This window comes from Maylandia zebra, linkage group LG18 (genome assembly GCF_041146795.1).
Source record: "Maylandia zebra isolate NMK-2024a linkage group LG18, Mzebra_GT3a, whole genome shotgun sequence".
In the NCBI taxonomy this organism is placed as follows: domain Eukaryota; kingdom Metazoa; phylum Chordata; class Actinopteri; order Cichliformes; family Cichlidae; genus Maylandia; species Maylandia zebra.
In genome coordinates, this window is record NC_135184.1 from 21,458,487 (window position 1) to 21,473,408 (window position 14,922).

The 14,922-nt window shown below is 42.8% G+C and overlaps 3 protein-coding genes across 6 annotated transcripts in view; 1 reads left to right on the forward strand and 2 right to left on the reverse strand.

The window, feature by feature from the left end:
• LOC101464089 (myomegalin) overlaps positions 1-2,465 on the reverse strand; it is an 85,936-nt gene extending 83,471 nt beyond the window's left edge. The window contains exons 1-3 of the mRNA XM_024805933.2: positions 2,231-2,465; positions 930-970; positions 770-837 (exon numbers count right to left, since the gene is read on the reverse strand). Of these exons, the coding sequence (XP_024661701.1) occupies positions 770-837; positions 930-970; positions 2,231-2,280 (159 nt within the window). The 5' untranslated portion in view covers positions 2,281-2,465. The remainder of the gene's footprint in view (positions 1-769; positions 838-929; positions 971-2,230) is intronic.
• A 2,416-nt stretch (positions 2,466-4,881) lies between these two features.
• LOC143413692 (uncharacterized) lies at positions 4,882-10,056 on the reverse strand. Of its 2 annotated transcripts, none has more exons than XM_076877040.1 (4): positions 9,458-10,056; positions 8,598-8,671; positions 5,400-6,870; positions 4,882-5,290 (listed from the first exon to the last, which is right to left on the reverse strand). In XM_076877040.1, exons 3-4 carry the CDS (start codon positions 5,590-5,592, stop codon positions 5,055-5,057), a joined length of 429 nt encoding a protein of 142 aa, XP_076733155.1. In that variant the 5' UTR covers positions 5,593-6,870; positions 8,598-8,671; positions 9,458-10,056; the 3' UTR covers positions 4,882-5,054. The 2 variants fall into 2 exon arrangements, with proteins under 2 accessions (XP_076733155.1, XP_076733156.1); XM_076877041.1 differs by lacking the exon at positions 9,458-10,056 and adding an exon at positions 8,839-9,202.
• A 266-nt stretch (positions 10,057-10,322) lies between these two features.
• Positions 10,323-14,764, forward strand: tm6sf2a (transmembrane 6 superfamily member 2a). 3 transcript variants are annotated; one of them, XR_190964.6, is made up of 11 exons: positions 10,353-10,728; positions 11,370-11,473; positions 11,564-11,661; positions 11,759-11,862; positions 11,930-12,012; positions 12,096-12,220; positions 13,183-13,284; positions 13,376-13,468; positions 13,560-13,679; positions 13,789-14,202; positions 14,356-14,764. XR_190964.6 is itself a non-coding variant. In XM_004542538.6 (10 exons), the coding sequence occupies exons 1-10, from the start codon at positions 10,637-10,639 to the stop codon at positions 14,022-14,024; spliced, it is 1,083 nt and encodes a 360-aa protein (XP_004542595.2). In that variant the 5' UTR covers positions 10,323-10,636; the 3' UTR covers positions 14,025-14,764. The 3 variants fall into 3 exon arrangements, 2 of the variants coding, with proteins under 2 accessions (XP_004542595.2, XP_004542594.2); XM_004542538.6 differs by having other exon boundaries at positions 10,323-10,728; positions 13,634-13,679; positions 13,789-14,764; XM_004542537.6 differs by having other exon boundaries at positions 13,789-14,764.
• Positions 14,765-14,922: the final 158 nt, after the last annotated feature.

The following is a 14,922-nucleotide window of genomic DNA, read 5'->3' on the forward strand; positions in this document are numbered from 1 at the left end:
AAACATCTAGCAGAGCATCTCCAGGGAAGAAATACAACATATGGTGATGTCCATGGGTTTTAGACTTCAGACAGTCATTGACTGCATCCAAGTATTAAAAACAATCCATATCTATTTTCTTCTGCTTATCCATGTCAGTACAGAGGGAAAACTTACAAAAAATGCAGTTTATGGACCTAACTGTGTAGGCAAGGGAACATTCATTTGCAAATAACATTTTATTTGTAATGTCTTTTTTTAAAACTGCAGAAAACATTAAAATGCTAATTATGACTTTGGCTTGGAGTTTGTGTCAGTGATATTGTGAGTGCTCTGAACAGCACCCTGCCAGACATTAAAAGGAATACTTAATATACTCTCTTCTAATGTGACTGCTACAATGCCCAGCAATAGTGCAGCAGACACTGGGAACCTAAAGTGGGCCATGCAGTAGCCAGAGGCAGATTTTTAAAATACCAGGAGAGTTCTGGGTGTTTTCCATCCACATTTCTCCACTCGCAGGTGCTCTCCTTTTCAGTACGGTATTTTTAAAACATGCTCTCCAGATGGTTGGAGTATGTGCGTGAATTCCTGGGTTAGACTATCCTTATTTCCTCAATACTGATCTCTGACTTTATCTTTTTTTTTTTCTGTGAGTCCATGAAGCCACTAGATGGCAGCATGAAGCATGTATTCATCTGGCACATAATTCATTCAAATGCAGCATCATGGGGATGAAGAAGTGTCCCTCACATCAAACTCCATGATATCTAAAAATAAAAGCTCTCACCTGTTCGAACTGCTTGAGCGTGTGAAGCTGGAGAGGGGGAGAGTTGTCTGTTTCATCACTGCACAAATCTAAACAAGGGGAAAAGGTGCGTTCAAAAAACCTGAAAACTCATGGAAATATTAAGTTATGTGTAGGAGGGGGGGGGGGGGGGGATACACACCTGTCATGTGACCTGTGATCTTAGATGAAGGATCTTGAGTACTGTGAAAGAAATGGCAAAAAAAAAGCAAAGTCAGCACTGAATGAACATAAACAGACAAGACAAGAGTGAGTGAAAACCTGCACAAGTAGATCCATTCCAACACAAAACAGCCAAGTAATGGTCTCTCCGTTTTACTGCGTGCCCTTAAAAACAAAGAGCTCTTCCTGAAATTTAAAAGCCACTAAAAGCCCTTTCAGTATAACAGCATGATGTCATTTGCACCTCTGTATTGGAGTCTCAGCAGGGGAGAGAAGAGATAAGAGAGGAGCCACGGGGTCAAAGTTCAACTGGGCTTCACTACCAACTAACGGAGGGGGTGTTTGCCTTTACAGTCACCCCTAAGGTTAGAAATAACGGCAGTAAGATGCAGACAGTCTGGGTCAACACCCAAACAGTATACAGACAAATATGCCCAACATTAGGCCAACTGCTACTGCCCCATCAGTGCTCCCCCACTTCATGGGGAATGCCCCTGACAGCTGCTGGGTCAGTAAATGTAAAGACAGCTGTATGCATGCCAAAGGGTTTTAAAAGTTCACCAGGTGGACAAATGGTATACATGCTGTAGTATTTTGGTAAACAGCGCATCCAAATCACAACTGTCTTACACAACTGTTCCCTTAATGCAGATATAGGTCAGATGGTGTGGTCACCATGGAGAATTTGAGCTATGTGATGAGTGGTTATCAAAAACCATCCCTTATTAATGAAAGTCAAGCTTTCATCTCTTAAGCACTTGGTGGGCGTACATGAAGGAATTCAGCCTTAGTTATCACTTCTAGGACAGCTGCATTGAGCGCCTCCAAGGCCCTACTGCCCACCTGCACCGATGAGCCCTTTAAGCAGCCTAGTTGGTGCATGCAGTTTATGTTTATTCCTGCAAAGTAGGTCAGAAACACCGCGTCTTTAATGGCATCTTCCATCAGAAACCCTTTTACAAATGTAGCTGTGTAAGGATAAATGCACACATGCGCAATCACAGAGAGACATTTGCATCACCCCCGATAGCTTTATTCTCCGATCCGCGGCTACTGTGTGTGAGTAGCCCTGTGAGGAGAGAAAGACGGCCTTTTATCCAGGATGGATGATGGGTGCACATCAAGTGAGAGAAAATAACTGAAATGGCCTGACTGTAGCAGCAGTCAGTGCTCTGATTGAAACCGCGGTTTGTATCGCCGGAGTCGTGTTTTTGTTAAAAATGCCAAATAAGCATCCGTCTTCCGCTGCGGTGTCCCCCCGCACACAATCAGCCACCTCACCTCTCTGACTCTCCCCAGACTTGCTCCGGCGACGATGAGCTCCACTCCATAAAGGCTATTCCGTCATTTAACGGGCATCCATGCCGGAAAGCATCGCTGCGTTCAAATCAGCCGTACATCACTCATTTTTGTTTGGAGTACATGAGCCACATCCACACAGGAGCACGCTATCCGCAGCGGCCGAGGCATCGCGCACCGCTCAGGTTTGGAGGGTGTGTGTGTGCGTGTGTGTGTGTGTGTGTGTGTGTGTGTGTGTGAGAGAGAGAGAGAGAGAGAGGATGCGCGCCCTGAAAATGAAAAGCAAAGGATGCTACGAGCCCACACAAGAGAGTGCCACTAATGTTGATTCAGCCCTCCAGGAGAGCAGCTGGGGGCAGGAATATACCCACTCTTTTAAAGATATAGACACCACAGGGTTGGGTTGCCTTCTTTAGCAGTAATGTGTAGCCTACATTTCTGATTTAATTGGAAATTGCAGGTTTCCCTGTTTTCAAAGCAAAACTGTTGCTCAGTAGTTGTGTTAAATATTAATTATGCTATAGTCCTGCTCTTTGTCATGCAGTCATACGAATAATAAACTCTGGAGAACAATGGTGAAACCAGTAGATATTTGAAATTATAAATAGCAATAAAACAGCTTTTTTGGTTCTGATGCGAAGTCGTTTTGGAACAGCAAGTGATGGATATGATTTCTTATTACTGATGGGCTGGAAGTGAGTTTACTTTCACTCACTTATCTGATGTAATATATCAGATTTAATAGCGCAGGCCTTTTCCATCTCAAATGTATTTTCCAGGAACGCATGAAATAAATGTTAGAGATTCAAATGATTTCCAGATCAGAATCCTAAATTATAGACTAACCATACTGTAACCTTCAGATTATATTAATCCCAGAACCAATAATCTCATCACAGTGACTCAGTTATTTTCAGTAAAATGATTTCAGGATGCTTTCAAGTCTGCTGGGACTGATTATAGCTCTGTTTTTACGGCTTATTATAAGATTGTTGGGGTTTTGTTTTTGTTTGTTTTTTTTAGTTCAACCTGAGTGAGAAAGCAAATTTAGACTTGTTCCACACAGCTGCAGAGACTGGCCACACTTTTATCTGTTTAAGGAGAATGGTGGTGGAGGGGCGCTCTGAAAGGGTGAAGGGATTAGGGGGGGGACAGAGTTAATGAGATTGTGGCATTGTTTGCGAGTGGATGTGAGGAGCGGATGTAGCTTTGGTAATCTTGTTAGGAGTCACGGAACTAATGTGGAGCTAATTTGCTCTCAAAAATGATCGGGACAGAAAGAGATGGAGACAGCTCCAGGCTGAAGGGCAAATGCTCTCTAATTTCAGCTGATAGGGGAACAAAAATGAGAGTAAAGATGGTTAATGTTTACTGCCTCATCAGGAGCCTCTTCCCATGTCACTTAGAAGAACACCCCACCTCTATCAGCCATCAAGTTCCACGTGGCAGCACGCAGTTTACAGGGCTGTTTCTACCACAGCGCCCTCTCCTGGACTGAGGTTGGGCTTCTTTAGTGCTCGGTGGATCTTTGTGTGCTGACACATTAAAACTGGTTGTGACCTACAGCAGTGCAGCCAAGCTTCAAATTGATCATTGATCCCTATAGCAGGGAACTGAGAGTCTCATAAAAGAGGAACACAGAGAATTTACAGACAACTGGAAAAGCTTTTATTTATTTATTTACTGATTGATTTTGCATTGAAATCTACGACTGATCTTTAGACTTATGAGAAACTAAATAGTCTATGAAATGTAGAATACGTTTGTGAAAAGGTCTGAAAACTCTAAAGCGTGTGGAGTGAGTTTAGAGCTTTCTCAAATAAATAAATACATGAAAGTAAAGGAGAAATGTAGAATAAAGTGCAACTACCTACCACATTTTTAAGATATAAAATATTAATTGTTGAAATCAAAGATTCTGAAGATCATTGTCATATTTTCTCTCTCTCTCTTTTTTTTAAATGAGTTACCTTATTTCCAGAGGTTTTCCAGTTTGAAATAATATTCAGCTGTAATGACTACAGCAGACACTAGATGTCCTTATAGGACCGCTGAAGCCTTCAGCCATTATACACAAAAATTCACATTTAAATGAAGAAACTTAATGAGAAACTGCGAGTTTGGAATAACATTAGACCACGTCACTGTCTCAGCGTGCAGTGCCATGCATCTCACCACAGGAGGTGCTTTTCTCGCTTACCATTGCATCTCAAATGCAAGTGGGGTGGTCCTGTTTACTGTGCAGCATTATATTCTGTTTAGAAATGTCTGCTGCCAAATTAGCTGCCTTGTCCTTTTTGTGCGGTGTACATTTCTATACAGTAGTTACGAAGTTGCACCTTATCCAAACGTGAAAAAGCTGAATATAAACACAAACATAAATAATTAATAAATAAATTCAGCAGCAGACCAACTGAGGCTACCTAAAAATAATAATAATGATAATTATTGTTAACAGACAAATCATCATTATTATTGAGAAGAGTGTAATTGTACCATTACTTTCATGGCTTGACTTTTCAGAACTATTTTCACAAGATACTTGTTTACTACTCCACATGATAGATCAGTGCTACATGCACATGTTCCACAAAACATTTATATTTAAAAAAAATCCACACGAAGGCTTATACTAAAATCTTTAATCTTACTTTTTAATCTTATTTTGCAAAATATTGAAATTAAATCTAATAATCTATTTTGAGCCTCACACAGAAATGGTTCTTTACCTTCATCATCCATCTAGATATTTATACATTCACATCACATACAGAAGGTCTGTAACGACAGCAAGTCTCTGATGGGTTCAAGTCCTTTTCCCAAAGACCACCCGGGGTCCTGTTTTTGCCCCTTGTGGTTCTGTAGAGATGATCCAGATGGCAGGGGATTTCATAAAGTCTCTGTCAATCACCTTGTTCTCCTCTTCCCGGGCCATTGCCTCTACTTCAGGGCTGGTTTGTGGGGACCAGTCTGCCATGAACTTATCCTTGGCCTCACAGTAGTTCACCACCACTTCTGCAGGCTGCTCCCCAAACAGCCAGTCTTGAGTACAGAAAGAGAGGGTAGGAGACAGATGTCACAGAGAAGCGCTGCCAGTAGCTTGTGGTTTGATTATTCTGGTCTTTAAAAAGCTAGCGGTACAGTAACAAACCTGCACAGTCATGGATGAGGTCTTTGATGAGGTGGCCCGTGATGGCGTAGAGAACCGAAAACACGATGAAGACGGCTATGAGCAAGTAGAGGACGTAGGTGGGCAGGTGGATAGCATCCCGAGAAGGAGGGATATATGACTCAAATAACACTGTGCCATCTTCCTCTTTGTGACGAACGTTTAAGCTGTCCATTGCAGTCTGGCTGCCTCTGCTGTCAGCCTGCGAGTCCAGTTAATATCTGTGGGTCATCGCTGTATTAAGAAGCCGGCACAAAGATTTAATCGCACAGAACGTTCTGTGCAAAATACAAAGAGATCAGGAGGAAATATCACATTCTCCAATGTCAGCATTGTAACAACAGCAAAATTACTCAAAATTCAGGAAATCGTGAATGAAACTCTTTGCATGAATCAAGGAAGCTGTGAAGATCCTCTAATTCACAGCTGATCAGCCTTATGACTAATGACTGCTAAAGTAAGATTTAAAATAAATGCAAAGCTGTATCTCATGTGAACAAGATTCCTGTTTTTCTCTCTGTAGAAATCTATCTATCTATCTTACATCACTCAGCTGTATTTAATATGCTCAAGTGCAATAATCCTCTGCATTTATAAACAAGGTCATCACCCTGGGCACAAGCAGGTATTAGGAGAAGGTAAGATGGATTAATGAAAGCAGACAAGACAGGAGGAACGAGCGTGTATTATTGAGTTGTTTATTGGGGAGAAGCTTAGTCCAACACCAGGAGAAGTGATGTACGTTTTCTTTAGAAACACATTACAAGCACATGTAACATGACAGGTCTTTTTGATTTTGCAATTTCACAACACTTTCTGTCTAGCCTTGTGGACGAACTGGACACAGTGTGTTTCCAATGAACATTTTTAGATGTAAAGTTAAGTTATTAACATAACTGATATTTTTACTTGAAACTTAATTTGTTTACAGTTTTTACCACGAGCAGCTGGACAGCGAATTTCAGCATGGTGCAGTAGAAACAGACTGACAGTATGGATCGTGCTTACTAACAACATTTTCTTGTACATTTTTTGCATGCTAACTATAACACCAGCATAAAACAAGAGTGCCTCAGCCTCTGCATCACTACAGCGAGGACATCACTGATCACTGCACTGTGATTAAGACGTAATAAAAACTGCTGTGATGAAAAAACTCAAAGGGAAGTGACGTAAGGGGCCACGGGGCAGGCGAAGGTCACGCTATGTGTGGAAATCCTTTTTTCTCCAGGGTATGACGAAGCAATGGCGCTTCTCAGCGGAGGGGTGGATGGACGACAGCGGCCTGCGTCTCCCTGGTGGAAACCAGGCAGCTGGCCTTCTTTTTCTTCCTCCATTCTGATCTCATCTTTCTCCAACAGCTTGCTGGAAACGCTGAGTCGCCTCTCTTCCTCTATTTCTGCATCCCCTCCCTCTGAATCATCCTCCACTGGTTTGGGGCCAAATATCCAGTCTGTAAGAGGAAACATGTTGGAAATGAATTAAAATGATTTATTTTTATGTCTTCTCTGTGTATCTTTTAAAGGGGCATTGCACCGGGTTTAGATTCACTTCAGTTGTCATGTCATGCATGACAAACTGCAGCATAGAGGATGCTGTTTCTTTTGGGGGGTTATTAAATAGCCAAAGCAGGAACTTTGTGGAATTGCACAAATTGAACATTGACCGCCCCCTTAAGATGGCTTTTTTTAGCAGCCATTTGATCAGCTGTTGACATTCACCTTAAAAGAATAACAGACACCACTGGGAAGGTTATCCTATCCACAAACCAGAGGGTGAACATGAAGGAAACTGTCGTCAAAACAAGGAAAAGATCAAAAGTTGATTCACGAGAGCTCAGGGACAGAAAGGACACCACAAACACAGATGCCAGAGTGGACACGGTGGCATCAGTTCAGGATGTGTCCACCTGGGGTTACCTGCCAGGTCATGCAACAGGTCATCAATGAGGTGTCCCACTATGGCGTAGGTGGCCACTATGATCACCACCACCCCAACTATTACATAGACTACATTGGGTGGGAGAGTTATAGCATCTCTCGCAGGGGGGATGTAGTCCACAAAATACACCTCCTCCTCCTCCTCCTTCCTTCTAGACAGCTGGAGGAGTTGCGGGAGCTCAAACGCAGACTGTGTGAAGTTTGAAATCAGAGCTCCTCCTGAGGCGTTCAGGGACACATTTGGTTGCCGGTTCATGTTTTGTCTTGGCCGGTTTTTGAAACTCTTTTTATGGTTTTGTCAGCTCACAGAAAGCGTTGAAGCTTCGGGGCTGTTTCTTTGGGTGATGACAGATTTATTGTCTTGTTGCAGATCTGCGCTCCTTCACTCCTGCACTGTGAATGTTTGGAGAACAGGTGATACAGGTGCACCAGGGAGGAGGAAGAGGAGGCGGAGGAGGGAAACAAACTAAGCATTAGAACATTTTCAACATCTTCTGGGTGTCGGAAGGATGAGTGACAGGTGGAAATGTGCGGATGGTTTGAAACTGAGAGTACTGTTTCTCAGCAGTGACAGCTCCCTGTCACAAAATGGCTCTACAGAAATGTAGTTCAGCTGACAAGTAAAGCCTGATACTACCCATGTGCCAATTCTTCTAATCTTTGGTCTAGACTTGAATCCCAGAATTCCTCATTCTCATCTTTTGCACAGAGGGTCTTCGGTCCAGGAGAGCGAGACAGAGGAGAAGTGAATGTAGGACAGACGGAGTTAATAGGATTGAGTCTGTCATAGAGCAATATCAGCTTTCCATCTGTGGGGATTAGAGATATGAGCGAGGAGAGGTGGACAGTAATATGCCAAAGAGGCTTATGGTCCCCCTTGCATAAAGATATGATATGTATATTACAGTGAACCCACTTTCACTCAGGTCCAGACTGGCATCACTTTATAGATACTTTCAAATGATCTTATACACAATTTGGCACTTGTGACATGTCACATAATTCACTAACATGAAACAATGCTTTCATGAATGAGTTCTTGCTCCCTAACAGAGCATGATATCATTGCAGGTAGAAAAGGTGCACATCTTAACGTATTTTTCTTTATAAATGACTCTTGTAAAAATGATAAAGAGCCAGAGAGCAGCTCCATTCATATGACAAAAGATGAGAAAATGGCACAGATGACATGGAAGACAGCACTGCATTGGAGTGTCACAGGGAAAGAAAATGAACTTGCCTGCAGCAAAGAGTTGAGACGATTCCTCTGGTTTTTTGTTTTTGAATTCTGGGGTGAACTGTACAGAAGCAGCTCTGGAAATAACCACAAAAACACAGCATAAGGTTAGCGTTGCATAGTGGCTGCCCTTTCATAACAAGCCTAAAGCTACACAATCTTGTTTTTTCTGTACATGTGGGCAGGTAAACAGGTGATATATATATATATATATATATATGGAGAGAGATATTTTTATCCTCACAAATATTCTCAGTGCAGCATCAGGATGTGGATGTGGTTTCCACCAGGATTTTAGGCATTGGCTTGTTGTTCTTCCTTTTTCCAGTTAAGTTTGTAAAACTGAGAGGCAAGAAACTTCCATTCAATGACCGTTACGGCTATATTGGCGAAAAGAATGAACCAAGAGACTGGGTGCATACCCCAGTAGAAGACGTGCGACATGTTGTGGAGAGATGTAAAAAATAAAATAAAATAGAGAGAAAAAGGAAAAGGAGGAAGAGTGAAAAATAAGCTTTCAGGAGAGATGCAAACGAGAGATGAGACGAGGGTTTCTGAATGTGTCTCAGGATGAAGCTGTTACGAAAGTAACACCAACTGTGCCAGTTTAGAGGTGGTGTTTAGTAGTTTAGTAATCCTAACAGGATTTGCTTGACTCATGCCACTGTCACCAACAAAACCTTTTCACCGAGTCAGCAGAAAGCTTAAACGGTTCATTTAGTGTCACCTGAAGGACCTGTTGCCTGCGGATGGTGTGTGAAGTGTGTGTGTGTGTGTGTGTTGATTCACACTGCAAGCAACAAATGTAGCTAAAACACAATAAAATGATGCGAAATAAATATTAAGATAAATTGACACTTTACCTGTAAGAATGATTCTTCTCATCAACTTGCAGATTGCTTTAGGTTATTTTTTCAGTTCAAAACAGGAATCCAAGGCTTTTCCAGTTAAAAAAAAAAATGAATACATAAAAAAAGAAGCAGAAATTCACTGTAAGCACTACTAGCTGAGCAGAGTATTCCTAAGCAAATAACATCCAGTCACTCATTCAGGTAGATCCATACTGGCTCCCTCAAGCTGGGGTGACCACCTTCTTGGGCTTGTCTTCTGGCTCCATCAGCCACTTGTGGTAAGCATCGCCCAGGATGAAGGCCCAGTAGAAGACGGTTAGAGAGGTGTTCACTGTCATGATGCCGATAATCAAAGGGTGCCACATGGTGGCAGGTTTTAGAAAAAATCTGTGTCAGCCTAAAAAAAAGAAAGAAAGAAAGAAAAAGCTGGTGCTGTGTGTGTGTGTGTGAAGGGTTGTAGCAGTAGTATCGCCTGCCTGTCTGTTTCTACTCTCTGCGTGGACTCCCCACCCCTCTCTGTGCTCTCTTTCCACTGGTGACTAAGTTTCTGAGGCAACAGCAGCATAATCCTCTTCAGCAGCTTTGTTACAGAAGATAAGGGTGCGCTGGATGTAGACCTGCTTTACCCACCCTTGTTCATCCATGAGATGGTGTTGTGTAACGCAGGTGTAGGCATTCTTCACAATGAGCTTTATGAGGCAGTGCTTTACAAAGAAACAGAAGCTATGTGAAACACTGACATGGGGAATCGTCCTCCACCAGGTGGCAGTCTGTACAAAGACTGAGTGAATGTTTTAAAAGACGCATTTAATGACAGATCAGAGAATTTAATGAAAAACGTGAAGGAAAAGAGCGATATTTGCGCATGATGGGCGATTCAGCGGTCCGTTATCTGAACTTTGCATTACTCTCCCTTTAAATGTTCTCTCATTAGAGGTGCCTCCTGCCCGAGGTGAACTTTGACACCTGCAGGACAGCTGCAGGCTTATTGGCGCTGAAGGTTTCATCACAGATCAAAAGGCAACGTGACGCTGCTTTAAATCATCTCCTGCGTTCAGCGGCAGCGCAGAGGGCGCTGCTTTAACATGACTCGGTGCACAGCTCTGAAACGTGCTTAGGAGGGACAGATTTCTTTTTTATGTGGAACATTTTTAAGGTTCACCATAGAGACCAAACAACACGTTTACAAGAATGAGGCCACCGACGGAAATCAGCGTTTTTCTCCTTTCTCTTCTGGCACCTGGAGTTTTATACACAATGAACAACATCCCAGCGCTTCAGGAGTAAGTGTGTGTGTAGTCGGATCATTTCAATCTAATCTCGGCCTGTTGTGTGGAGGCATGGTAAAGCCGCCGATATTAGGCTTATGAAGCGGCCCACAGCCTGAAGGGAAAAGGGCGTGTTTACCCAGAGGAGAAAAAAAAGATTCACCAAGGCTGGAAAATCTAATGCTGTGAACTTAAGAGATCCGTTATAAAGTCTTAAAACGTAGGCCTAAATCTAAATTAACGGAGTGTAAGGCTATATCGCCCACGATAATGAGCGTTAATCAATCAGTGTTACATCCCCACACTGCTCCGAGCTTTTGAATTTCACCAAAGAGAAACTGGCAATTAAAGAGCCGAGAAAGCTTTGAAAATAATCAAGTAACAGAAATGTTAATCTTTTTGAACCCTCTATCTAAACGTCCTCCTTTTGTGGCGAAAGCTGCGATATTTCGCAAAATTAGATCATTTTAAAGTCTCGTCGATCGTCACTGATCTTGAGTTAATTTTTATAAAGCACAAAATGAAGTTTAAGTTTTATACAAAGACTTGTCGTTTTATAATAAAGCAGCTTAGAGAGAATTAATTATCTACGTCGATCCTGATTTACTGGTTAATGTTCTCCAGAATAACTTTGTTGTGTCTGAACTCGTCCTCAGACCTCTGGTTATCTTGGGGATGGGAGCGGTCATCCTGGGGTCTGTGCTTCTCCTCCTCTTCCTCACTGTGCGGCACAAGGCCAAAGTGGACCCTTTGTTCTATGGTACAGTCACACTAACACATGCTTTCATATAAATGAGTAAAGTCCAGGTGGACGGTTGTTATTTCTCTTTCTTTCTCTCTATGTTTGCAGTGTTCGCAGAGTTTTCCTTCACCTGCCTGGTGGGTCTGACCAATGCTTTAGAGCAGGATGGGTTCATCTCTGGCTTCATGGGCTTCTACATAAAAATGGTAACCTCTCGCTTTTCTCTCCAAGACTGATCAGTTTTGGGGTTTTTTTTACTTCATAAGTTTAAATGTTAAAGTTTGGATGTTTCTTTCCCTTCAGGGTGAGCCTCATCTAACCACTGCCTATGCATTGATGATGTCTTACTGGGAGGGCATCGTTCACTTCATCCTCTTCCTCGTTATCATCCACCGCATGTTCTCTGGGTAGGTTTTGCCGTCACAGTCTCTCATGTCTGTGCTTTAGTGAGACCTCTGACTTTCTGTCGTGCAGGAAGTCGTATCGTAGCCTGGGCCTGCTGTGGGCAGGCTCCTCCATCGCTCATCAGATCGTTCACATCCCAGGAGTGGTCATTGGTGAGAGCAGCATGAACACAGTCTGGTCAGATCGGCGCAGTTGTTTGTGACCACGTGTATTGATGAAGTTCTCATTTGTTCAGGCAAGTATGGGTCCAACATTCGACCAGCGTTTTGGAGGAATATCCCCTTCTTTTTGGCACCTTTCTGGGCAGCCTCGCTGCTCTTTAGCAGACCCAGAGAGATGCAAGTCATCACAGCAGATAAGGTAAAAAGTTCTCGCTTTTAGGATGTGTTCATTATACACCATATACTCCGAGAGTAGTCTAGCCAGAATCTGGTTACAGCTTACATATCTGTGCATATTGTAGTGCATTAAACTTTAAAATTCTGTAGCCACCTTTCTAATTAGGAGTCATGCTCAAGGTTGGAGACTAACTCAGCTGTCATAGGGCAAAAGGCAGGGTACACTGGGACACAGGGCTAGCACAGAGACAGACTATTCCCACTCATGCTCACACCCAACTGAGACTCATCAGTTAACCTGATATGCACCTTTGTGGATCGTGTGATGTCATCTGATTGTTGGGGTTTTCTCTCTGTTATGGTTCATGGGTTTCTAGGGTCTTTACCTCACAATATAAAGCACCTTGAGTGGAGTGTTGTTGTGATTTGGTGCTACATAAGTGACAGACTGATTTAAATTTGAATAGAACAGGATCCAAATGACATTAAATTATACTTTAAAAAAGTGTGTGTATGTATGTAAGTTGGGAGAAGAAAATTGTTGTTTTTGCATATGAACTCCAGATGGTGTCAGAAAAATCATTTGGGGACATTTCTTCACAGTTGGCCTTTTTAACTTGTACCCACAATAATATTTATTCCACCTGAAATGCATTTTTAGTACTTGGAAAAACTCTGTTAGGTTCAGGAGGTGCTGGAGGGTACGTAACACCCTCTTGCTTGCTGTGAATTTTCCACACAGTTACATTCTTTATTCCCACGTGAGCTCAGTGGGACATCACACAGGCTTCCCACTGGGGAGCAGGCAGTTTGAGAGCTGTTTTAATATCCAGTTTGACTGTGTTAGACATTTGTCTTCTCACAGGCAGCTCCGCTGGGTAATCTCCAGACACGTTCAGTTTTCCGATGCCCGTGTGAAAATAACCTGTACGGTGTAAAATGAACAGCACCAACATCAACTGTGAACATTTCTGTGTCGAGCAGATCGCTGCAGAGCAGAAGAAAAGTCTGCTGTTTCGACCCATTGACCTGCTTCTCTCACTGCTGTTACTGGGATCCATGGCCTTCTCCGTGTTTAGAGGCTTTGTAAGTGAAACATCACAAGACCTTTTCTGCGTGTCGGTACTTGCGCTTCTGTTCGCGCTCCAGTCTTAACTCTCTTCGTGTTGTGCTGCAGGTAGTGCTGGACTGTTCTCTGGACACCTGTTTCACCTACATCTATCAGTATGAGCCGTACCTCAAAGACCCCGTTGGCTTTCCCAGGGTTATGGTGAGTCTGGAGACCGAAGACTCAGAAACTGAGTTAACTCTAATATAATATGTAGTTTATTGTTTAACTGTTTGGTGCACAATTCCTTTAGATGCTCGTGTACTTATTCTATGCACTGCCATTGCTAACGGTCTTCATCTACGGTCTGAAAACACCTGGATGTAGCTGGATGTTGGACTGGACCATCTTCGTTGCCGGCGCCATGGCTCAGGTAATTGTAGTTTTCTCATCTCGTGCTGTGATTAATATTTGTTTAAACAAAAGGAAAAATGGAAAGCTTCATGTTGACTTCCCTCCCCCTCACTCGCTGTTCCCTCCAGACCCAGTGGTGCCATATCGGAGCATCTCTGCATTCCCGCACTCCCTTCACGTACCGAGTCCCAGCAGACAAACGGTTGCCTGTTATCGCTCTCAATGCGCTGCTCGCTGCTGCACCGGCGCTGCTGGCCCTGCGCTGCCACACAAACCCTGCTTATTTTATGAAACCTGTTCCTGCGGGACAATCCAACAGCAAGAAAAAGGAAAACTAGACCACACGCAAGCCACGGACTGGTGAGGAATGCTTACTGGGGCACGAACTGAATTAAATGCACACATTTTTCATCCCTAAAACCCAGAGGAAATCTAAAAACATTGCTCTCTCTGACTCAACTGTTAAAAAACAAAAATCAGTCACCTCACCCAGCACTTCCTGTATGGACTTCTGGACCCTGATAAGGAGGCTGTTGATGAAGGTGAGGACCGTGATCAGATCGCACAGCGTTCAGGTGACTCATGCAGACACCCAGTTTGTATCGTCACAAAACTTCAACTAACCTGAACCATGCAGGTCAGCAGCAGCACCGGAGAATGATTCAGTCCCTTTTTCTTTTTTTTTTTCTATACAGAAATCTAAACCAAAGCTACAAAATTTGAAGATTCATTTTTTTGATCTTGAATATTGCAACTTTCACCCTTCTGTGATTTTTAGCACCCCCCACGCTAACTGTGAGTATATTAAATGTTGAATATCAGCTGAATCCTCTGTAGGCTGAATAACTTAAGAGTTGCTGATAAGAGAGATGACTCACTCGAGCTGACAGCTTGGAGAAGAAAAAACCACCTGGTGATCGACGTTGTGGTCTAGCCTTCATGTGACTGGAGCGTATAAAGAAATCAGACAGATACTAATCGCTATTCCAGTCCACTCCAAGTCCAGACTGTCATTTTCAAGTTAAATATTCAGTTTACAGTCATGTGAAACGGGGAAAGGAAGCACATGGAATTTGTTTTTGCTTAATAAACGACTTAAATGATTACCACGCTCATTCTTTCTATCTACAGTTTGAGAACTGGAGCGCTGAACTGTGGCTATTTTTGTATTCTAAAAATGGGACACAGATTTCTCGCTGCTAGCTGTGCATGTCAGTGTTTGATTAAATTACATTCTCATTAACCTTTTCCTTCGCTAAATA